The sequence below is a fragment of the Ipomoea nil genome, unplaced genomic scaffold (assembly GCF_001879475.1).
Source record: "Ipomoea nil cultivar Tokyo-kokei standard unplaced genomic scaffold, Asagao_1.1 scaffold1317, whole genome shotgun sequence".
Classification (NCBI taxonomy): Eukaryota; Viridiplantae; Streptophyta; class Magnoliopsida; order Solanales; family Convolvulaceae; genus Ipomoea; species Ipomoea nil.
In genome coordinates this window covers 5,442,513-5,466,628 of record NW_017617745.1, presented here as the reverse complement: position 1 = coordinate 5,466,628, position 24,116 = coordinate 5,442,513, and the positions used below count along the sequence as shown (strand labels likewise).

Genomic DNA, 24,116 nt, shown 5'->3' with positions numbered 1-24,116 from the left:
AGAATTATATCAAAATTATTTTACATTTAATCATTTTTAAACTTTTTTTTTTAATTTTAGTTACTTTTTTTTTTTTTTTTTTTTTAAGAATATGTTAAACAACTTAAATTTCAAATCTAAGTTTTACAAACAAAATGTTTCATATATGTTTAATTAAGTTTAAACATTATGTCAATGAACTTGTGGTCTAGTGTCATGAAGTAACTATTTCAAATGAGAGATTATAGGTTTGAGCCCTAGTGGAGGCGATATTGACTAGAAATAACAACTATAGTATTAGGGATGACCACAAATCGTGTACGGTAGAAATTGAACCGGAACCCAAAAGGTTTCGATTTCGATTCTAAACTGAAAATAAATAAATAACAAGAGTTAATTTCACCAGAGGTCCCTTGTCTTTTGTGACAATTCCAAATTTAGTCACATACTATCGTTTTTGCTATTTAACATCCTAGACTATTATTTTTGGACACTTTTAGTCATTTTCATGACTTTTCATATTTTTAGTCCTTCTCATCCGGTTGTACACTTTTAGTCATTCTCATGACACTTTTAGTCCTTCTCAATCGGTTTAATTGGTTTAGAACTTTAGGTAACCTCTAATTTTTAATAACAATATTTTTCAACCAATTTTTAGTAAAGTCCTAAACCAATTAAACCGGTTGAAATCGAAAAAATAACAAAAGAAAAATATGAAGAGACAAAAATGTCCTTATTAACAATATGAAAAGTTATGAGAAGGACTAAAAGTGTCCAAAAAAATAATAGTATGAGATGTTAACTGACAAAAATGATAATTTGAGGAATTGACACCAAGAACAAGGGATCTCTTGTGGAATTAATTCTAAATAACATTTTTAAGTTTAACTATTATTTGATTAAAGTTTAAACTTTAAATAACAATTTAAAGTTTAACTATAACATGTTGTAAAAACAAACGTATCCTCACGTGAATAGTTGTACCATTTCGATTGCCGTAAAGTAATATAAGGTAAAGAGAAAGAAAATACAGAGAAGAATCATCAATCTTTATTAATTATCCTTCAATTCCAATATATACAAGATATACAAAGTTCGGATAACTAAACTACTATAAAGGATGAAGATGTATTATCATAAATTCATAATATAATACCTAATGTAATGTCTACATATATTTATTTACAACATAACAATTTTTTTTTTTTTTTTTTTTTAGTTTGACTTTAAAGTTTAAAAAATTAATTGTTGAATTTGAAATATTTTAAAAATTAGAAAACATAATTTACAAAAAAAATAAATAAATTCAATTCGAATCGACAATTTAATCATTTTTTGAAACTGTGAACCTCTGTAGCGACAATGTGAAAATTATGCTCAAAGTAGACAAATTCCTTGTATACACCGACATTTGGTCTTGCCTGTTGGGCTATTGAGTTAGCGTGATTACATCATCTCAAATACTCTGTCGGGTTAGAGTGTGGACAACTCTTGAAGTTGGAATTCAACTTTTTGGGAGAAGAATTGAAATTAAACTGGAACCGAACCGTTATATATATATATATATATACATATATATATATATATATATATATATATATATATTTATATATTGAGTGCTACCGACTCTGTTATAATGCAGTATCTGTTCATAACTATTTTTTCAACCTACTGACGTATAAAGAATAATATCGTCTCTACTGAGTGTTAAACTCATGACCTCCCATATGCTCACCGTTATATGTTTAAGTTAGAAAAAAAAAAAGAGTTAATACCCAAAATAGTCCCTCGACTATGTCGTAATTACCAATTTGGTCCTCGACTATCATTCTTACCCAATTAAGTCCTCAACTATACAATTTTTACCCAATTTAGTCCTTTGTCAATTTGACTGTTTGTTGACTGTCAAAAGTGGAAATAAAGTTATAATTTTACAAGTTTTCTCCCTCCTCCTCATTTAGCAGCGCCAAACCATGTAGCAATAAGCTCCGGTTGGGTTCTAAACTTGTCAGTATCGAAGTAGTGGTTATGCATCGGATAGCCCATGAATTTGATTTCCAACGATTTTTTGACGATCGAAATCTGATCGGAGTGTATTGCTGCATGGTTTGGCGCTGCTAAATGGAGAGGAAGGAGAAATCTTGTAAAATTATAATTTTATCCTGACTTTTGACAGTCAACAAACAATCAAATTAATACAGAGGACTAAATTGGGTAAGAATTGTATAGTTGAGGACTAAATTGGGTAAGAATTGTATAGTTGAGGACTTAATTGAGTAAAAGTTACATAGTTGAGGACTTAATTGGGTAAGAATTGTATAGTTGAGGACTAAATTGGGTAAGAATTGTATAATTGAGGACTTAATTGAGTAAAAGTTACATAGTTGAGGACTTAATTGGGTAAGAATGGTAGTTGAGGATCAAATTGGTAATTATGGCATAGTCGAGAGACCATTTTGGGTATTAACTCAAAAAAAAAAGAGAACTGATGGGAGATGCTCCCGTACCGTGCGGGAGACAGAGTAGCAGATCCCCAAAATTTGAATTTTGTGTGAAGAGTGAAGACTCAAGGGAGAGTGAGACTCGTGTCTCACGTCATCACCCATTTCAAAACTGCCCACTTTCTCACAACGTTACTTTACAATTACCAATTTGCCCCCAAGTCCACAACCAGAACGGAGTTATAAATTACTACTGTAAAACGTTGGAATCAATATTTTCACTTCTCATTTCTCACCGGCACCACAACCCTCATACACTCCTTCTTGGCTCCTTCTTCATTTCTTTCAAAAAAAAAACTGAAAATGGAGGAAGAACCCGCAAGATCTCCTCCTCCAACTACCTCTGAGTGTATAATCTCCGTCCCCAATTCCCCTTCTTCGGATACAATCACGGAATCCGCTGCTAACGGGAACGCATTGGCGCTTTCGCTGTATGTTCAGCCGGAAAATGAGCCCTTGCCGGTTCCGTTGAGGGTTTGTTACCCGGATTCCGATTCCCCCGCCCCGATTACGTCTCCAAGAAGGTCCTCGAGGTCCACTTCTAATAAGTATAAGACTGTATCTCCTGCATTGCCCTCTGCCGCTTCTAAAGCTACTCCGACGCGGCGGCTCTCGTTGACTTCGGCGGCGGCGGCGGATGCTGCTCAGACTGTGGGGAGGATGTCTCTGGAATTTCCGAACAAACGGCGTCGTATTGGTGCGGGGGCGAGTGAGCAGGGTGGGGAAGTAACGGTGGTTAGAAGATCCCCGAGGCTCAGTCAAACGGAAGGGAAATTGCTAGCATTGCCGGAGCCTGAGGCGAAACCGAAACGTCATTCAAGTAAGAAGGGGTCAAAGGAAGTCGTCGCGCATGTCGGGGCTCGGAAGGAACAACTGGAGAAAAGTGATTCTGAGGGGGGCTTGAGATCTCGGAAAGTCAAGCCCGTTTCGATTGCATTGTCTGATAAAGGAAACAATTCGCCTAAGACGACTTCAAAGAGAGAGGCTTTGACTGGAGATAGTGAAGGTGAGCAGAAATTCGCTTCTCCTGAGAGAACAGCTTCCGTTACTAGTGATTTAGTTCGTACAGATGACTTGACGGAACATGTTTCTAGTGAATTATCTGATTCTGCAGAAGAAAGTGAGTTGGAGGAAGGAAATTCGGGTGTAAAGTGTTTAAGGTCCAGAAAAATTCGGTTTCCAGTGGTTTCAGAACAAAATGCAGCGAAAACACCTGCATTCAGTAATGGGTGTGGTGTTGATAGTAAAGATTCAACAAGCAAAGGAAACGAGTCATGTACTTCCTCAAAGAGAAAGGAGAAGAATAAGAGGCCAGGGGCGTGTTTTATTGGGGAGCCTATACCTGCAGAAGAAGCTCAAGAGAGGTGGCGATGGCGGTATGATTTAAAGGTGGTAATTATTTTCATTTACATCACTTATTTGATGGAGTAGTAAATAATTGGTGAATTGCAAATAGCTAGGAGTTTTAGCCAATTTCTGGAATTGTTATGATCATGTGGCATATGATAGCATGCTGTTAATATTCCTTATGTGTCTAGTATTTGTGGCTCAAATTGCACACATCATGGCATCACATGGAAACTTCTGTGCTGAATTTTTAATGGTAAGTTATGTGTTTAAATAGAAACATTTTCAATTATAGAAATTTTGCACAAGAAATGAAATGGTTACTGGTACTAGACTAGATAGAAGCAAGGTGGGGGTCACTCTTTCTTAGGTTCTGATTAGTTGTGTGGTCGGTTTCCTCTCATTGAGTAACCAATTGGTTTATCCATTTACCTGTAGAGTTATTGCATGTGGACGATGATTACTTGCTTAGTACAAGTCGTAGTAGTTCACTTTTTATTTTATTTTACAGAGATGTCAAGATTATATACTCTTTAGGTATTTGGCATGTCAGCATTGGGAGAAGTGATTTGGTTACATTCTTTGGGAATTACTGCGCTTAGACGAGGCAGTTGTTCTTACATTGGTTGAGAGTTTGGCATTGAATGGCCCACTCTTTCTTGACTAAACCTGAAGCCAATGATGATGGCTGATTTTGTGTTATAGGTGTATAAGGACGATCACTTTCTACTGAGCTAGAAATAGTAGGATTAATTAAAGGGTCACTTTCTATTTATCTTGGAATAGTAGGATTTACAAGATCAAGCTTAGATTTGAACATTTGGATAGGGGTGAACTTGGATTTGAGTGGAACAAAGGAGCACGACCTAGACATAGGTAGATCATAAAGGAGAGAGACAAAGAGTCTTTTCATTAGCTTGCATTAATGTCATCTCCCACTAAAGATTGTAGAGGCAATCTATCTCCCTAGCATGTCCAATCATCTGATCATCTCCATTATGCTCTTTTCGTAGAAGATTCAATGAGAAGGATAAAATATTACATCACAATTAGCATTTTGGTTAGTTTTTGGATTGACAAAAGTTTGGTGAAAAATTTTGAGACATAGAGAACATTTTGCAATGTAAGTGAATCACTAATAAAGTTATCTCTTTGACTAGCAACCATAGTGGCTACGCCATCAGCTAATCTGATTTTCCTATTTTACTAGGGCAGCAATGCAGCATGTATATAAGATAAACCTAAGGTCATATGTATGTGGCTCCTAAGTTGATAATGACCCGTGTGTTGGGGTTATTACCCAAAACATTAGAAGGATGAGTGGATATCCATGAAAAGGGCTGAGCTACTGCCTACTAGTACCTGTTGAAGTAGGCAGCTTTTCTAGTAAACTTAATAGGTTCCTCAACTCAATCTCATTTTTGTTGGATCCAAAAGATGTTTCTTTGGTTGTTATTATCTTCCGTCAATTGCACTCCACCCATATGCATTTTGGAATGAGAGCTAGAAAAGGAAAAAGTTTCTAGAATGGGAGCCAGAAAATTTAAAAGGAAAGTGTTTTATGAATGTGAAGCAGAAAAGGAAAAGGTTTCTAGAATTGGAACCAAGAAATTCTAAAGTAAAAATGTTTCTAGAATGAGAATAAAAAAGTAGAATTGTCTATGGGAAGAATATGAATTTCCAAAGAGAACCTAAGCTTTAAAACCATGTTGGAAATAGTGATTTTATATTGAACAAAGTGAATAGCCAACAATGGTATAGGCACCTATATATATACAAGAATAATCAAGGTTTAAAAAGGCGAGGCAGAAAGTTTGAGCATTGAGGCTTCCGCCTCTCAGGCAAAATGAGAGGCGTACGCCTCGGGCGTGTCTGAGGCGGTAATTGAGGCTATTTAGGCCCTTTTATATTTCAGAGTCCAAATGTTATTTTTTTAAGCCAAAAAAAACCCAACCCAAATCAACCCTAGTTTGACTAAAGATAGGAATTAGAAGTCTGAAATGTGTAAGAATGAATTCAAAGAAACCAGCAACGGGAAGTGCGAACTGCGAAGTCTGGTGTTAGAGTATTATATATATGTATGTATATAACTAATATCTTAGAGTGACACTTGATAGTAGTATATATATTGTGTTAGATGACTCATTCACTCATTGCACTATGGCAGTAGGCACTGTCGCAGTGTCAGTAGTCCTACTGTGGACTGTGATAGGATTAATTTACAGGATTACAGCTTACTAATATATTCTGAGGCTAAAAATTGAGGCTTACGCCTCAATACGCCTCGAGGCTTACGCCTCGCCTCCAAATACAAAACGCCTCAAGGCACGCCTCCGCCTTTTAAAACCTTGAGAATAATGCATCATGAACTGCTCAATTTCACTCCTAGGTTGGTACACTTTTGCTTGATATATTCTAGGTTGATGCACTGCAGGCAAGTTGGATGGTGGCTGCTAAACCCTTAGACTACTACATTTTACACGTTTCATATGTTCTACATGCGACTCTTAGAGAACATTAGCACTTAACACTTTCCAATGCTTTCCTTAAATAAAATTTGTTTGTTATCAATAAAAATGGTATAACAGTAAATCTGCATGTAAAAGTTTGCTTTCTGAATACTCTTTATTCAATGCTAATTTCCTTCTTTCTTTTATTTGTATTTTTAGTTTTTAAACATGATGGCCTAATTGGAATTGCAAATTAGAAATATAAAAGAATGTAAGTGATACAACCCTGAGGTTGTATAGATTGCTCTTCTTCGAGTCTTGAGCTAAACTCCAGAAAAGGGGGGAGAATAGACATGGCTGTGCTTCGAGTGGCAGCCTAACTCCAAATGACTATGCTTCGAGTGATAGTCTAACTCCAGAAAAGGGAGATGAAGGAGAAATTGTCACCAGACAATTCAATAATATATTCTTCGGTTCTTTCTTCAGATACATAGGTAGGTATATATCCAGGATCATAAAACCACCCACTAACCCATTAGTGCATTATAATTACCCATGATTCCCCTATACACTAATAATAATAATAATAATAACTGCAACAACATGAGTGTATCATCTGCGCCCATCAAATTCACAAACAATGTCAACAATCACCATTGAAGACCCCCAGTTCTTCCACACAATTGACAACATGGTTTTCCCTTGCCTTGTCATCAACCTCGCCTGTTGCCCGGTGAAATCTCTACTAGTCATGGTACTGTGGCTTTGGCTTGAAGATCTACACTTCCAAAACATCGTTGATAAAATGGTGGAAGTTTCCAATTCCGTCGTGGATGGGTTGGCGAATGAAGTTGCTTTTTATTTTATTTTATTTTATTTTTTCTCAAGACTGGAAATAATTTTTCTATGTTGATACTCTCCATGAAAGCACCAATTGATACAATCCTAAGATTGTATGGATTGCTCTTCTTCGAGTCAAGAGCCAAACTCTAGAAAACGGGGGAGGAGAGACATGGCTGTGCTTTGAGTGGCAGCCTAATTTCAAATGACTATGCTTCAAGTGATAGTCTAACTCTAGAAAAGAGATATAAAAAGAGGAGATTGTCACCAGACAATTTAATATATATTCTTCAGTTCTTTCTTCAGATACATAGGTAGGTATATATACAAGATCATAAAACCACCCACTAACCCATTAGTGCATTATAACTACCCATGTTTTCCCTTTATAATAATAATAATAATAATAATAACGGCAACAACAACCTGAGTCTATCATTTCTGGCCATCATACTGTTGTTGCAGTTATTATTATTGTTGTTGTTGTTGTTGTATAGTGGGATAACCACTAACATTTAATAGGTAGTTATATATATAAGTAGTGGGGTATAGGGGTAGTGGATAGTTTCTATGATCCTGTATATATATATATATATATATATATATACTATATATAGAGCTACCTATGTACTTGTGTGTGTCACTGAAGAATATATTATTGAATTGTCTGGTAACAATCTCTTCTTCATCTCCCTTTTTTGGAGTTAGACTATCACTCGAAGCATAATCATTTGGAGTTGGGCCACCACTCGAAGCACAACCATGTCTATTCTCCCCCTTTTTCTGGAGTTTAGCTCTTGACTAGAAGAGCAATGTATACAACCTCAGGGTTGTATCAATTGGTGCTTTCATTGAGAGTATGAGTATCAACCTGGAAAAATTATTTTCAGGCTTGAGGCAAAAAAAAAAATTAAAGAAGAAGATTTATCGGCAACCCATCCACCATCAAGGGTGTTGAGCCTGCAACCTCCTCACATTCCACGAAGAATAATATCGCCACCAGTGTTCTCAAAGACACGGCGGAGAAAGTTGGTATTCAGGCTACCTCTGTGCCAGCGTCGTCGGATTGGATGGAACCATCTTTACATATCTGTAATTCAAGAATGCTGAGGCCTTATGTCCCAAATAATGTATATGATGCTTTTCATCTGATATAGACTGAGCCTGCCATCAAGAGAATGTTCATTTCACTGTCATCTGATAAAGCTGTTTGAGATGCTGTTTTGAACAATGAGGCAATGCAAGATCTCAAAGATTCACTCAAGCAAGTTGTGTTATGGTAGTGAAGGTACCTGATCGGACTTTCCCAGGGAGCACATATGAGGAATCTGTGGCGTCGAATGGGGAACCAAATGACGTTTGGAGATGGATTTTCAGCCATGCCAGGCTTGAGAAAAAAAAGGTGGGCAACATGCAATGGTAGGACATTAAAGATTCACATGCAGATATGTAGAGCTTGCAACAACAACACAGAGAGTAACACCCGTGGATTTGCAAAGCCTACAAAATGGAGCATCATGCCGGTAGAAAGTGCAGATGCAATCTACACTATATCATCACCTTGGAGACATTTTGTTAATTATCACCTTGAGGACAAGGTGATTTTGATGCGCGCTGAAATGATACACCCTTGATGTTGCTACAATTATTATTATTATTATTATTATTTATTATTTATTATTATATTATTATTATTATTGAAATAGTGGGATAACCACTAGACATTTAATAGGCACTTATATATACAAGTAGTGGGGTACAGGGGTAGTGGATAGTTTCTATGATCCTATATATATATATATATATATATATATATATATATATATATATATAGCTACCTATGTACTTGAAGAAGGCACTGGAGAATATATTATTGAATTGTCTGGTGACAAACTGACAATCTCTTCTTATCTCCATTTTTTGGAGCTAAACTATCACTTAAGCATAGTCATTTGGAGTTGGGCTGCCACTCAAAGCACAACCATGTCTATTCTCCCCCCTTTTCTGGAGTTTAGCTCTTGACTCAAAGAAGAGCAATCTATACAACCTCAGGGTTGTATTAGTAAGAATATTTGTATTTCTTTTTAATTTTTTATTTTAGTTATAGTTAGATAGAAGCTGTTAATAAAAATCAATCATTTAGTAACTATGGTGTACTGTGATGATGATGCAAGAAAAGCCTTTGTACAAATCCTTACCAAGCCCTTAACTAGGGACATGGGTTGTGGTGAAGTTTAATGGAGAAGGTAGTTAGGCTTTTGCACTTATGAATATGTTTTTGCAATTCTGCTCTTGAATTCTTTCTGAAAAAGCATCTGAGACTGATAGAAGCGTGGCATAATTTTTTAAAACCAAAGAAACAGATCAAAATGGTATGAGCCTCTAACCACTAGAAGTATTCTATCAACTAACTGGTTAATGAATGGTTTCTTTAGGAACCTTTTGATCTTCTATGTTCTTTGGCTATCTTTCAGCATTAGTTTCATACTCAATTTTCTTACATGAGTTATCAAAATTCTTAATTCTCATGAATCTTTTAACATTAGTTTATTCAATTTTCGTACATGATTTATCGAGTTCTTGATTCTCAAGATGTATGTCCTTTTGATTTTGCAGAGTCAAAGAAGTAAAAAACAAGGGTGGATACTAAAGTGAGTGATATCATATGAACTTGCCCTATGGCGGTAACAAAATGAGGTCCTGTTCTTCGCATTTTTTAAAACTTCTATTTGTCTTCACTCCTTTATATGGCACACTTGTTTTTGCAGTGCTGATGAAGAAGATGAAGTAATATTGAACGTGGATTGCCATTATGCTCAAGCTAAAGTTCTTAGCTTTATTTTGAATATTGGAGATTGTGTGTATGTAAAGGTATCATTATTTTATTCTTATGTATTTTTATATTGTTATTCCCCCCCCCCCCCCCCCCCCCCAACCCACCCAAAAAAAATCTTGGTTTTTTACAACACATTAGCCTTTTGTTTTGTTTTCTGGTGCTCTTTTTTTTTTTTTTTGTTTTTTGTTTTTTGTTTTTTGTTTTTTTTGTTTTTTTTGGCTTTGCTTTTCTTTTCTTTTCTTTCCTGGTTAAAACTGCGTTTAAATAATTTTCCTTTTTCAAGAACAAAATAAATCAACAAATTTGATGAAGTGGGTGGGCAAACTCGGATTGAGGGAGGTGTGGGGTGAAGGGTGGGATAGCTTGAGGAAGGTTATTGGTAGCATGGTGGTGAATCATTTGCTGGAGGAGTAAACATCTCAAATTTATTTCAAAGACCAATTACACTTCTTTCCCCCTCAAAATCATGCTATATTTTGAATATATATATATATATATATATATATATATATATATATATATATATATATATTAAAATTACTACTGTATTTTTTTCACAAGATCTAGAAACAAAGCCATTAAAACTGGAATAAAAACATTTGCAAATGGGCTCTTACCTCTTATGCCCTTACATTTTTGATTAGTGAACGTTTCACTTTAAAGTGACTTTTCACTTGATCGAAGCTGCCAAATGGCTACAGGTATGCTGTAAGAGATTTTGTTCACCCACTTTTGCATTGCAATTTAAGACAGGATTTTTGAACTATGGGAGCTACTTGTTTTGACGTTAAGTTAAAGGCATGTTAAAATTTTCAAGGGCTGGGTTAGACTAGAAGCTGATCTGGTCAGGCTAAGTTGATCAACTCTTTAGCTTTGCCATCCGTGTTTAGGATTGTTCATAATTGCTGGCAAAATGCATGCCTAGGCTAAAGAATTGATTATCTACTTGCTGATAGGAAATTCCTTAGATCTCTCATTTAGGTTTTCTGATAATGTAGTTCTGAAATGCCAATTGAGATTTCATCTTTTAGTGGATTTAGAAGTCAGAGGATTCCACAATGAGAATTTCCTCTGGTCATGTGTTGAAATGAAAGTGAGATTTACTTGCTAAGAAATTTCTACAGGGTGAAGGTGAGAAAAAACATGTTGGCAGGATCCTGGAGTTTTTTAAAACCACTGAAGGAGAAGATTATTTTCGGGTGCAATGGTTTTTCAGAGCTGAAGATACGGTTGGTTTGTCTTAGCTGAAAATCAAAATTTTGCCATTGTTTTCCAAGCAAGCATTTTAAACACTGAAACAATTCTCACCATTTGGTTCATACTTTTCTCTACTTGCAGGTTATGAGAGATGCAGCTGCTCTACATGATAAAAAACGTTTATTTTACTCCACTTTAATGAATGACAATTTACTTGACTGCATTATTTCCAAAGTAAATGTTACAGAAATCTCACCAGGGGTATGCTTCATTAATGAGCATTTATTATTTACAGTTCCATTCTGGATGCTTCTATTTTACACTTTATTAATGTATAACCTCTTTCCCACTTTTTGTTGTCTCAAAATGCTTTTATTTGATGCTTCACCTCCTGTCCTTAAATAGTTATTCAGTATATTAATGCTGCAGCTTGGTTTGGAAGTCAACAATAGTCCACCATCTGGTTTCTATTATGACATGGAATACTGTGTTGATTATTCAACGTTCCGTAACTTGCCAACTGGTAAGTTGTTCACTTGTCCACCATCATGTATTGTGAAAAATTGTTTCTAAACTTTGGTAATTGCTGCAGTACAATCAGTCAATAGCTGGGATTCACCTTCATTAATTGATGCATCATACAAGCCCATTACTGCTTATCCAGTGGAACATTTTAAAAGTTGTGAACCCAGTAAAGTGGAGTTGTCACTACTAGATCTCTATGCTGGCTGTGGTGGGATGTCGACTGGATTGTGCCTGGGTGCCAAGCTCTCTGGTCTAAATCTTGTGACTGTGAGTACAAACTCTGTAACTTGTTTAAAAACAACTTTTAGTCACTTAAAGTTTTTCAAATTTTAAAAGTTTCTTTTTCATATTATACTACTTCATTGTCTATTCCAGAAATGGGCTGTTGATTATCAAAAGTCTGCTTGCGATAGTCTGAAATTTAATCATCCTGAGACACAGGTAAGATGTTATTTGGGGTGGCAATAACTGAACTGCTTGTGTCAGCACATCTCAGCTGACATTCAACTTTGTTATACACTGTTATAGGTTAGGAATGAATCTGTTGAAAATTTTCTGAAGCTACTAAAAGAATGGGAGAAGCTCTGTAAAGAGTATGGAAGTGAGCCTAATGCAGGCTCTGATGATGTGTTAGAGGGCATGGAAGAAGGTGCAGATGATGCTAATTCTCTGGCAGATTCTGATGATTCAGATGCAGAATATGAAATTCTGCGCCTGGTAGATATCTGTTTTGGAGATCCTAATGATACTGGAAAGCCCGGCATACATTTTCAGGTATGCATGCATTTTATTTATGTAATTTGTTTGTGAGAGATCATTGGATAGTTGAAAATATAATTTGCATTTGAAATCCTTATGGAAAAAGAATTGAAGCATGTGCTCCATCGTAAGTTGATAGTCCCCTCACATGTGTGGTGGGTTGCAAGCAACACGTGGACCATAGTCGCTTATGGGGGTGGCGCTGAGATTCGAACCCATGACCTTTGGTCTGGCTCTGATACCAAATTGAAGCATGTGCTCCATCTCATTGCACATTAATGGCTATGCTCAACAAAAAGAAACACAGAGAGACCATGAAGAAATTATTTTGTTGGTAGTACCATGAATAATTCAAATGTTCTACAGTGAAATCCTTTCTCCTTGCCATTTGATTAGGTGCGTTGGAAAGGGTATGGACCTAGTGAAGATACATGGGAGCCAATTGATGGGCTGAAGTATGTACTAGCTGTCCATTACTTGCTAAGTATTCCATTTTGTTATGTTCCTGATTTTTCCTAAAGTTTGAAATTTGAAACCACTCAATATTCAAAATAAATTCCTTGCTTCTCTTGCATCTATTGTTAAAGAACAATTCTGACTATGCTAAATATAATAGTTCAAACAACTTGCTAAGTAATTTTGAAAATGGTAAGCATGTGGTATTATAAAAAGTTAAGTCTCTAAAGTAACCCAATAGCATGTAAGGAAGTGGTATTTCTAATTGAAGATGAGTAATAATAAGCATTCTCTATCCTACTTGGCTCCTTTACCCTTCCATTTTAAATGTGAACAATAAAGTTCACAGTAGCCAATTAGGCTGACTCTGCATTATGATAGAGAATGTTGAGCTGTGAACAAATAAATTGTCTATATGATATGATGTTTCATGGTTGTAATTGATGAGAATACTAAGATGGATGTTTGGTAATAAGTAAACATCATATTAAACATGGCTTGATTTGAAGTGAGGCACAAACTCCTTCAACGACAACTTGAGAAAAAAAAATCAATTAAGGTTGTTTGGAAATGCTTTTGCAGTTCTATATGTGCACTGGTTAGAAAGAGTGGTAATATCATAGTAATAGGAGCTAGAAGAGGAAGATGTAGTCATGTAGATCTAAATATATACAGATTGAAGTTATTAAACGGAAATGCTAGGTCAAGTCCTCAAGGGCCTTGATGGATTTAAGGCTTGCTTAATAGAGCTGAATTGGAGAAAAAGAAAATCATGGAGGCAATTTAAAGTAGAATGGAAATAAGGCTTGATTTGCTTATGTGAAACCTTAAGAATCTGGAAAAGCAAGGTACTTTTGAGCAGCATAAAGTTATTAAATTTGAAATTTTGTATTTGTATTGATGCTTTGTGTCTGCTATAAGCTATCCTTTTATCCATGTTCCAGAGATTGTCAGGAGAGCATTCATGATTTTGTGAGAAGGGGAAAAATATCTAAACTACTACCTCTTCCGGTAAATAGCATCTTTTAATCATATATCAATGATGTTGCCAGCACAGTAATCAAGTGATTGTCTTTGTCTAATTCTGCATTGCAATTCAATGATTTCTTTCAGGGTGATGTTGATGTGATATGTGGGGGCCCTCCATGTCAAGGTATTAGTGGCTATAATCGCCACAGAAATGTCAGTGCCCCACTTGATGATGAAAGAAATCGACAAATCATTGTATTCATGGATGTTGTTGAATTCTTAAGGCCTAAATACGTTTTGATGGAAAATGTTCCTGACATATTGAGGTTTGATAAAGGATCTCTTGGAAGATATGCTTTAAGTCGTTTGGTGCATGTGAGATACCAAGCAAGACTTGGCATTCTTGCAGCTGGTTGTTATGGTCTTCCACAATTTCGGTTACGTGTTTTTGTATTGGGGGCACTTCCTAGTGAGGTTAATTTCTTTCTCACTTTCTTTGAATGAAAACATGAAGGATGTGGTATATTGAGCCTGTGAACCTATGTGTTGACCGATGCCGGTGTTAATTTCTCTGTCAATTTGAGCTTAGGTTAGATTTACTTGGAAAACAGGAACAGTTTCTCTGTCAATTTGAGCTTAGGTTTAGATTTACTTGGAAAATAGGAATATAAAGACAATTGTAACTTTAATGTTTGGTTCAAAATGGCAGGTAATTATAATTGACTTAAATTGGTGTTGTATTCAAGGAATCTTAAATTATTGTTCTTGTCTCCAGAAATTACCACCATTTCCACTTCCTACGCATGATGTTATTGTCAGATATTGGCCTCCACCTGAATTTGAGGTACTCTTTTTGCATTCCTAGCATTAATATTACAATCTAACTTCTATTGCGGATTCATATTCTTGCTGTGACTCCTAATTTCAGTGATTTATATCCCAGTTTAGTGTCTTAAAAATTTTCTTTCTTGTTGCAGCGGAATACTGTTGCTTATGAGGAAGGACAACCTCGTGAACTTGAGGAAGCCCTTGTTCTTCGAGATGCTATATCTGATCTTCCAGCTGTACAACAGTTGCATTTAAATTGAATGTTTTCTGTTATAAATCTTATAATCGGTTCTCACCTATGGCAGTCTTTTAGGTTACCTGTCGTGAAGATCGTGAAGAAATGCCATACTGTATGCCCCCAGAATCAGATTTTCAGAAATATATTAGATTGCCTAAACATGGTATTTTCTGTTCTTTTAAGGGCTTGTGTTTATGTTGTGACTTATGTTGGCATGCTGTCTGTTCTTTTACACAAATTGCTTCACAAATTTGAATTCCCTTAATTTGTGGTGAACTCATAGTATTATGTTTCCATAGAACTTTGGATTTATATATATAGTTTCACACTTTCGTTAGTGGTTTGAAAAAGTTTTTAGTTCTTCTAAGTTAACAAAAAAAATTTCAGGGCATATTATATTTTTTCTTCCCACACCAAGAATACAAATGTTATCCTGACCTTTCCACTTTGTAGAATTCATTCAAATTCAACTCATGGGACAACTGTGAAGAAATGTGATAAATACATATAGACTCTTTATATACCTCTAGGAGACTTTAAGGTTGCGTTTACTTCAATTAATTTCTATTTCTTCATTTTTAATTCTGTGTGTTCATTAGCAGTTGTTTTCTGAATTCTTTATTTTCTTTTCTCCAGTTTTCCATTTTGACATAAAAACAAAAAAATCTCCAGTTAGTAAATGGACCCTCAGTTTTTCTAGGCATCTTTTGACTTATCTGAATAAGCATATAACTACTAAGCTCCGTATCAATATACATTCTTATCTTTCTCTTGTCTTCTACCACTTGTTGCTTTTGCCGATAGGCAGGCGGCTGCCTTCCCTCACTGGGCCATTCAATCTATTACTTTGTATTAGTTAACATGGAATCAAAGTTTTATTGCTTGTGACGAGGTTCCAAGATCAGAACCTGAAGTGTTGCTACTGTGCTTTGTACATTGGTAGTGTACTAGCATGTGAGGATTGTAGAGAATAGACCTATGGTTGAAATTGATACAGTTAGACTTGTCTTCTTGAGCCTGTTCTGTTGAGGTATATGTTGCTGTCCTTTGTTGGTTTGGACTTTGGAGTCTGTTCTGCATATTTACGGTCCTTGAGTTTGCTATAAAGGAATATGTGGTTGCGGCAAGAAGAAAGACACAACTGGATTTTATTTGCTTAATTAGGCCTAGTTTTCTGTACTTTTCTATGGTGTATTGCCTATTGGAGTATACAGTTTTATTTTTTAAATGAAGGATCTGAGACTAAGAGGCTATAAATATGGGAATAGTGGGAATTATAGTTCAATGTTGCAAAGTCTATGGATGTTATGTGAAACCCTTGGTGGAAGGAGATTAGCTCTTGGTAGGGCTTTAAATTCAAGCAGTTATGTGCAAAGACTCTTGAGAATTTTACGGGTGATGAGTAATTCTTGATGAGAGTGGTCCATAAGACTAATGTTGGCCATAAGGTGAAGTTCCCATTTTTTGAGTGAGGGGGAATATGAGATGTTTTCCCTGGATTTTCAACTACATACTTTAAGATGTTATGCAGTGATTTTTGTATAAGTTGGATGGGTTCCAACTTAAGAGGGGAGTGATAAATATTTAGGGACTATATTTCTAGGAGACTTTAGCTTATCTAAGAGTCTTGACTTTTATCTGAGCAAGTTGGCTCCATTTTAATCTTTATATCGCATATCTTGCATCAATATACATTCTCTTCTTCTACTACTAGTTGCTTCCACCGTTTGGGCAGGTGGGGGCCTTCACTACCCACAAAACCTGTTCAATCTGTTACTCCTTATTAGCTAACACCTACTTTTAGTCAAAGTATTTTACTCTCTCTCTTTTTTTTTTTTTTTTTTTTTTTTTTTTTTTTTTTTTTTTTTTTTTTTTTTTGTTGTCTTTGTTATTCCAGAGATGATGGGTGCTACATCTACTGAAGTCAGAGAAATGAAAGATCCTGTCTTATATGATCATCGATCTCGTCTACTTTCTGAAGATGATATCCTGCGAATTTCTCTAATCCCACACAAGAAGGTATGGTGGTTATGATATTTATTTAATGAGCTCTTTTGGTTTGCTATAGTCACTAATATATTACAACCCCAGGGAGCAAATTTCTTGGATTTTCCTGGGGTCATCCTTGAGAATAATACTGCACGTCGTGATCCAAATAAAGATCCAGAGTTACTACCATCAGGAAAGCCACTTGTGAGCACTCTTTGCTTCTTTACCTTTAAAATTTTTTTGCTAATATATATATATATATATATATATATATATATATATATATATATATATATATATATATATATATATATATATATATATATAGGAAAAAGTTCAAATGCGGCGGGGTCTTCCCGTGCGGCAGAATTTCAGAATACACCAACAGTGTTAACAATATGCACCAACAGTGTAAGGAAAACACACCACAATGAAATGCAATAAAACATCAAAAAATACACAACAGACCCAAAAAAATATACCATATTACTCACCACCCCCAATGGTGTATTTCCGAACATTGTATGGTGTTTTTACTCACACCTAATTGTGTGTTTTTGGTGATGCGTACCTAATTTGTCTCTGTTTTTTGTGGTGTATTTTTCTAACGTTGATGGTGTATATTTGTTGAACTATTGGTGATGCCGCACCGTAAGACACCGCCGCACCTGAACTCACCTCTATATATATATATATATATATATATATATATATTGTTTCCAATCTTGTACTACATTTTTGACATTCATCTAAAGGTGCAACAAGGAATCAACGTCAAAACATTATACAAATATGATTCATGTTGCTTTGTTCTTCCCATGGGGGGATTGAATGTAAAGATGACATTCAAAGACTACCAGAATTTAAGCAAATTCGTCATATTCATGTGCATAGAATCTAGCCTGAAACATGTGCTGTTTGCCACTAGCTTCTTGAAATGAATATATAAACCATTCTAACAAAATGCTATCCTTTCCAATTGTAGGTCCCCGATTGTCTTTTCACTTATAAGCAAGGAAAGTCTAAGAGGTACACCTTTGAAAATGTTTTTTTTGTTCTTCTTTCCGTTATTGTTTTATAAAATATGTTGTTGAAGCTCTTCATTTCTCAGGCCATTTGGGAGATTGTGGTGGGATGAGAATGTGGCAACCCTAGTGACTTTCCCCAATTGTCGCAGCCATGTATGCTCTATGAACCCTATGTTGAAATGTTTGTGTGGTAGAGATTAGAGGGGGAATAGCGAGAGAATTGTCGGTATGCCTTTTGGAATTTAAATCTCATAAAATTATGCACAGGTCGTCTTGCATCCTGACCAGGACCGAGTTCTCACTGTACGTGAGTATGCCAGGTTGCAAGGGTTTCCTGACTTCTATAGATTTTGTGGAACCGTCACTGAAAGGTATTCTAAAATCTATAAAACACTCTACATTGTCTATTGCCTGCCTTTGAAGTCCGAGTTTTATTTATTTTTCCATGTTGAAAAAATCGCTAGGCGCCCTCTAGGTGCCTGGGGACCGCCTAGGGCGCTTAGGAGGCTGACCGCCTAGCGCCTAGGCGCGATTTTTGCAACACTGTTATTTTTACATCTTGCTTCAATTATAGCTTTCTAGTCGTGATGGCCATGCTTTAACATTTTGGTATTCCTGTCGGACGGGCTTATGCAGGTACTGCCAACTAGGAAACGCGGTAGCTATTCCCGTTGGACGTGCCCTGGGGTATGCACTTGGAATCGCATTCCAAAGGTTGAGTGGCGATGAACCGCTGATGAAATTGCCACCGAAATTTGCCTTCTTGCAGCCCCCAGTAGACGAAATAGTGGAAGTGAGAAACTGAATGGTTTCTCATGTAATATTAGAAAACATTTGTGATGTAATATGTTGTATCCAGGATATCATATGATAATGTACTTGCCTGTATGAGGTATTTAATTTGTTTGTATTTTCCCATTCTTTGGTGACTCGTCCTGTGCAGGGTGCGTGCAGCTGCCGTGCAAGGGGATGGCATAATGAATTTTTATTGAGATATAATAATTGTATTTTTATAGAATCTCCTAAAGACATCTTTGATGAATGATTTTTTTTTTTTTTCCCCGGTGAGAATGAAATTATTATTATCTCATCTTTTTTATTTTATGTAAAATACTCCGTTTTTAAAAATGGTTCTTATAATATTTTTAACAAACTCTAATTTAGGTCGAAGCTAACACATCACACTTGTAATTGCAGGTATAGAGTTAATGTCATCAAAGGTCCGAGTATCCGAGTATACGTTTAATCCTAAACTTTCAAATTAACTATCCGTGGTCCTCTGACTTTTGAATTTAACCTGTTATGATCCTTTCATTACTTTCAGTCGTTCTAAGGTCCTATGAGTATATGTTTAGTGCTAAACTTTTAAATTGACTATTCGTGTTCCTCTGTCTTTTGAATTTAACCTGTTATGATCTTTTCGTTACTTTCTGTCGTTCTAAGGTCTTCCAAGTATATGTTTAGTGCTAAACTTTCAAATTGACCATCCGTGGTCTTCTGACTTTTGAATTTAACCTGTTATAATCCTTTCATTACTTCAGTCGTTTAGACCGTGAAAAATAAGGATAAAAGCGTCTTTTAACATTGCTTATCTGTTTAGGCCCTATGTCTGATCGATTTGCCAATCTAAACGTGATCTCTTGCTCATCTTTGGCTTCAGACATTTGTATAATAACTACTATGAGCACGAGGATCTTCACTTCAGTTTTCGACCAACTAATCCTAATTTTGCAAATAATATAATGGGTTATTGAACCACAAAAGAAAAGTCTTGAATCTGCAAAATAATTTACAGATTAATTATCTCTCTCTCACACGCACAGTAGAGAAGAAATCCAACTCTGCAAGATAAACTTGAAATCATTTAGGAAAGGAAATCTTAAATTGAAACTTGAAATCATTTAGGAAAGGAAATCTTAAATTGAAACGTTAATTAACAATCAAATCTAGAAAATATTAATAGTGTAACATTTTCCTATTATTATTATTGTTGTTATTATTATTATTATTATTATTATTATTATTATTATTATTATTATTATTATTATTATTATTATTATTATTATTGCTATTGTTATTGTTATTGTTATTGTTATTGTTATTATTATTATTATTATTATTATTATTATTATTATTATTATAATATTAAGTATTTGATATGTGGTGCAATACTAATAACCTAAAAGTTAGACTACCATTATGATTAGGAATCTGGTTAGGGTTTAGGTCTTTTAGACTACCATTATGATTAGGAATCTGGTTAGGGTTTAGGAGACCTGAAGACATACAACCACAATATGTGTAGTGATTATATAAGGTCACTAGTCTCCCCACTGCTCACATTACATACCTTATACACCATATAGAGAGTTGAGTAGAAGTGAGAGACAAAATACTCGTGTAACTCTGTAGCAGTCCGGATCATTCAATCTCCATCAACACAGGAACTATGTAGCAGTCCGGATCATTCAATCGCCATCAACACAGGAACTAACTATGCCTGGACATTCCATCAACACAAGAACTAACTATGGCCGGAGGTTAGTGCGATTCTATTATCACATATTATAAATTGCATGTGATATATTTAATTCTAATAGTTGATATCAGTGCCCGTATATAATCTCTGCATGGTTCATTCGATTGCATATATATAATATTTGAATAGTTGTATACATTGTATAATTGAGATAACAATGTGAATATTCTTTGTATGCAATTGTATTCTGGACTGCTGGATTTTTATTATTATTTTTTTAAATGTTGCAAGCTCAATATTTATTCCAATGAAGTTTTATGTCTAGTCCAAACTTATATTTAAATGTTTAATAGAATTCCTAGGTAAAGTACTACGTAAATTACGTCAAAATTCAATGCCACTCCTGGTTTGGAGGGTTAACTAAATTCTACATGCCCAAATAATGAAGTGAGGCGTGTAATGCGGCGCCGGCGTCATCTGATGCTACATTACCGACCAACAAAAAACTTTGGATATTTGTTGCTCTACTACTGCTTCGTCGTTTTTTTGACTCCGGTCTTCATCGATAGCCGGCGGCTCTTGGAAAACGCCGGCAATTTATATTAAAAAAAAAAATAAAAATTTTGGGACTGTTTTGGTGTTGGGCTTCCTCAATTTAATATCTTCATCATATTTCACAAGTAACATGGACACAGTTCTATGTTAATAATTACTGAACTATAAATTTATAATTATAAAGCTATATATTCATAATTTCTGAACTTCATATTCACAATTATTGAATCGTAATATTTATAATTACAGAACTCTTTATTCATAATTATGTACAATTATGTTCACAACTCTATGTTCATAATTATAGAACTATATGTTCATAATTTTTGAACTATATATTCATAATTATGAATAGTTTTGGAATTGTGTCCACCATGTAAGGTAGACACGGTTCCACGACATAATTTGTGCCCATATTTGGCCTTATTCTAATCAAATTATCCAATTAAATTTTATTAATTCTATTATTAAATTATTATTCAAGTTTAAATCATTATTCAGTTTCAATTTTTTAGTTGAATTTTAATTTAATAATATTTTTCAGATTAGATTAAATTGAAATATGCATTAATCTATTAAGTATTACAATTTAATTGTAGAGTATTAGTTAGTAATATGCATAATCTATTTCTATTGCAATAATTATTTGACTGTTATAATTATGCAAGTAGAAAAATATTCTTTTAGGAATAAATTTAGAGCCTTTTAGGTCTGAATTGATTGCTTATAATGCATGATTTAGTGCTTTTTAGGTGAATTTAGTGCTTTTAAGGTTAGATTATGCATAGTCTTACTATTCTGTTATTACTCCACTCGTGCTCTGAAAACACATAAAGTACCATGAATATTCATAGTTTACCCTATTCAAAGCTTTATCCATAGGTTTACCATATTATAGATCTCTCACACAATTTTATTTCAAATAAGAGAACACAAAAATTAGGGAAGTTTCTTGTTGCTACTAGTCCCCTTGCGTCCCCTTCGAAGCTACTCAAGGAGTTGGTTAAAGCTACTCTGTCTAAGGAGTTGGCTTTTAACCGAGTTTCGTATCGACCAACTTTCCTCCTTGCCTATGTGATTATGTTTTGGTCAATTAAAGAGTAGCCACAACATCTTTGATTTATCAAAATATTTCATACTAAAGTTTTACACACATGAAGTTAAGGCAAGAATATTGTAGTTAACTCTGCGTGATATGACAAAATTTAGCAAACAAGCAATTTTGTTATATTTGTAGGGTTAATTAGGATGAAATGCCAGACTATGATGATCATAATTTTCCCTCAGGAATTATGTATCGGCATATAGTTTTGGTAGTTTTGTCATTAAGGGTGAAAAAATCTAAATCGTACCCATTCTGTTTTTCACCATTCAGTTTTGATAGATTCATTATGCGTAAAAATTTAGCCTGCAGGCAATTTTTATGGCATACGAATTTATCTTTTGCATAATTTTACATTAGTAATATGATGTACTTCAGTATCTCTCTCTATTTTGTGCCTCGAAAAACACTAACCAAGCCTTCATTATTATTCTTTATAGCAACTCTTCCTATCACTCAATCAATAACTATTGATGTTCCTATCCTTAGCGACGATAACCATAAAGAGTGGAAAGATGCAATTCTCCTGAATTTGGGAATATTAGGGTTGAATTATGCTATCCGCAATGATACTGCGGAAAACACTAAGGCAGATGTAGCGCTATACAAGCGATGGGAGACATCCCATCGCTTAGGCGTGTTCCTCATTAAGTAAAAAATCTCCAAAGTGATTCGTGGTTCCGTTGATAGAATTGAGGAAATTAAACCTTTGCTTGAGGCCATTGATGACGAATTTGTTGACTCGAAGAAATCTTTGGCAAGTACCCTAATAATGCAGTTTATAAATCTGTGTCTTTCCATAGGGCACGCGAAAACACATTATGCAAGTCAAGGACATTGCGGCTCAGTTAAAGAAGTTGGAAATTATTCTTCCAAATGCTTTTGTGGTGCATTTTGCACAAAATACCCTTCCTCAGGAATATAGCACATTTAAAGTTTCCTATAATACACATAATCAGGAAAGATCTATCAATGAATTATATTGATTACCAAGTGTATTCAAGAGGAAACAAGGCTTATGACTGAGCTTGGGGAGAGTGCTATAATGGCCACAACAAGTCCTAAGAGAAAATCTAGAAAGTCTAAGAGATCCACCACCATGGCTGCCAAGAGGAAATTAACCCTTAAAGCAGACATTAAGAAGGTACATAAGTGTTTCTTTTGTAAAAAGAAGGGACACATGAAGAATGGATTGTACCAAGTTTAAGAAATGAATGTTCCAAAAAGGTAATATTCATCTTCTTTTGTTTGCTTTGAATCTAATATGTCAGAAGTTAATACTAGTTCTTGGTGGTTGACTCTGGTTCAACAATCCACATTGCAAACTCTTTGCAAGATATGACAAAGCTGATACAACCGAGGGGAACTGAGTGTAGCATCTTCTCTGGAAACAAGATTGCATCACGAGTAGAAGCTCTCAGAGTTTGCACTTTAGTTTTGAACAATGGTTTTGTATTGATGTTAGAAAAAACATTTTATCTTCCTACATTTTCAAGGAACTTAGTTTCAGTGTCTAGACTTGTACTATTTTGATATTTATTTGAATTTAATATCAATTATTTCAAGTTATTTCGTAACATTGTCGATGGTCTCTTTCGTCTTAACTTAAAGAATGATTCAGTTTATAATTCTCTACATGTTCAAAACCGCACCAAACGGTGCAATATTAACGACATATCCTCAATGTTGTGGCATTGGAAATTAGGTTATATCTCCCTTGAGCGTATTAAAAGCTTGGTAAAGGATGGAGTACTTTCTACTCTAAACTATACTGACTTTAAGACTTGCATTGTCTGCATTAAGGGTAAGTAGACAAACAAGTTAAGAAATGTGCCAATAGAAGTTTAACGTTGAATTGTTTGAATGTTTGTCTATTGGCACCTTTCTTTGACTTGTTTGTCTGCTTACCTTTAATGCAGTCAATGCAAGTCTCAAATTCAGTATAGTCTAGAGTAGAAAGTACTCCATCTTTTACCAACCTTTTATTACGCTCAAGGGAGATATGACCTAATCTCCGGTGTCACAACATTGACGTCGT

General features: G+C 35.0%; 1 protein-coding gene across 2 annotated transcripts; it reads left to right on the top strand.

Annotated features, from left to right (window-relative positions):
- The first annotated feature begins 2,712 nt into the window (after positions 1 to 2,712).
- Positions 2,713 to 19,001, top strand: LOC109185393 (DNA (cytosine-5)-methyltransferase CMT2). Of its 2 annotated transcripts, XM_019335397.1 has the most exons (21): positions 2,713 to 3,869; positions 9,734 to 9,768; positions 9,886 to 9,988; positions 11,078 to 11,182; positions 11,292 to 11,411; positions 11,580 to 11,673; positions 11,743 to 11,942; positions 12,051 to 12,116; positions 12,204 to 12,449; positions 12,831 to 12,889; positions 13,835 to 13,901; positions 14,004 to 14,333; positions 14,635 to 14,703; positions 14,837 to 14,923; positions 15,001 to 15,088; positions 16,823 to 16,944; positions 17,017 to 17,118; positions 17,900 to 17,943; positions 18,026 to 18,095; positions 18,210 to 18,313; positions 18,579 to 19,001. In XM_019335397.1, exons 1-21 carry the CDS (start codon positions 2,784 to 2,786, stop codon positions 18,745 to 18,747), a joined length of 3,366 nt encoding a protein of 1,121 aa, XP_019190942.1. In that variant the 5' UTR covers positions 2,713 to 2,783; the 3' UTR covers positions 18,748 to 19,001. The 2 variants fall into 2 exon arrangements, with proteins under 2 accessions (XP_019190942.1, XP_019190943.1); XM_019335398.1 differs by lacking the exons at positions 2,713 to 3,869; positions 9,734 to 9,768 and adding an exon at positions 9,803 to 9,814.
- The last annotated feature ends 5,115 nt before the right edge of the window (positions 19,002 to 24,116 follow it).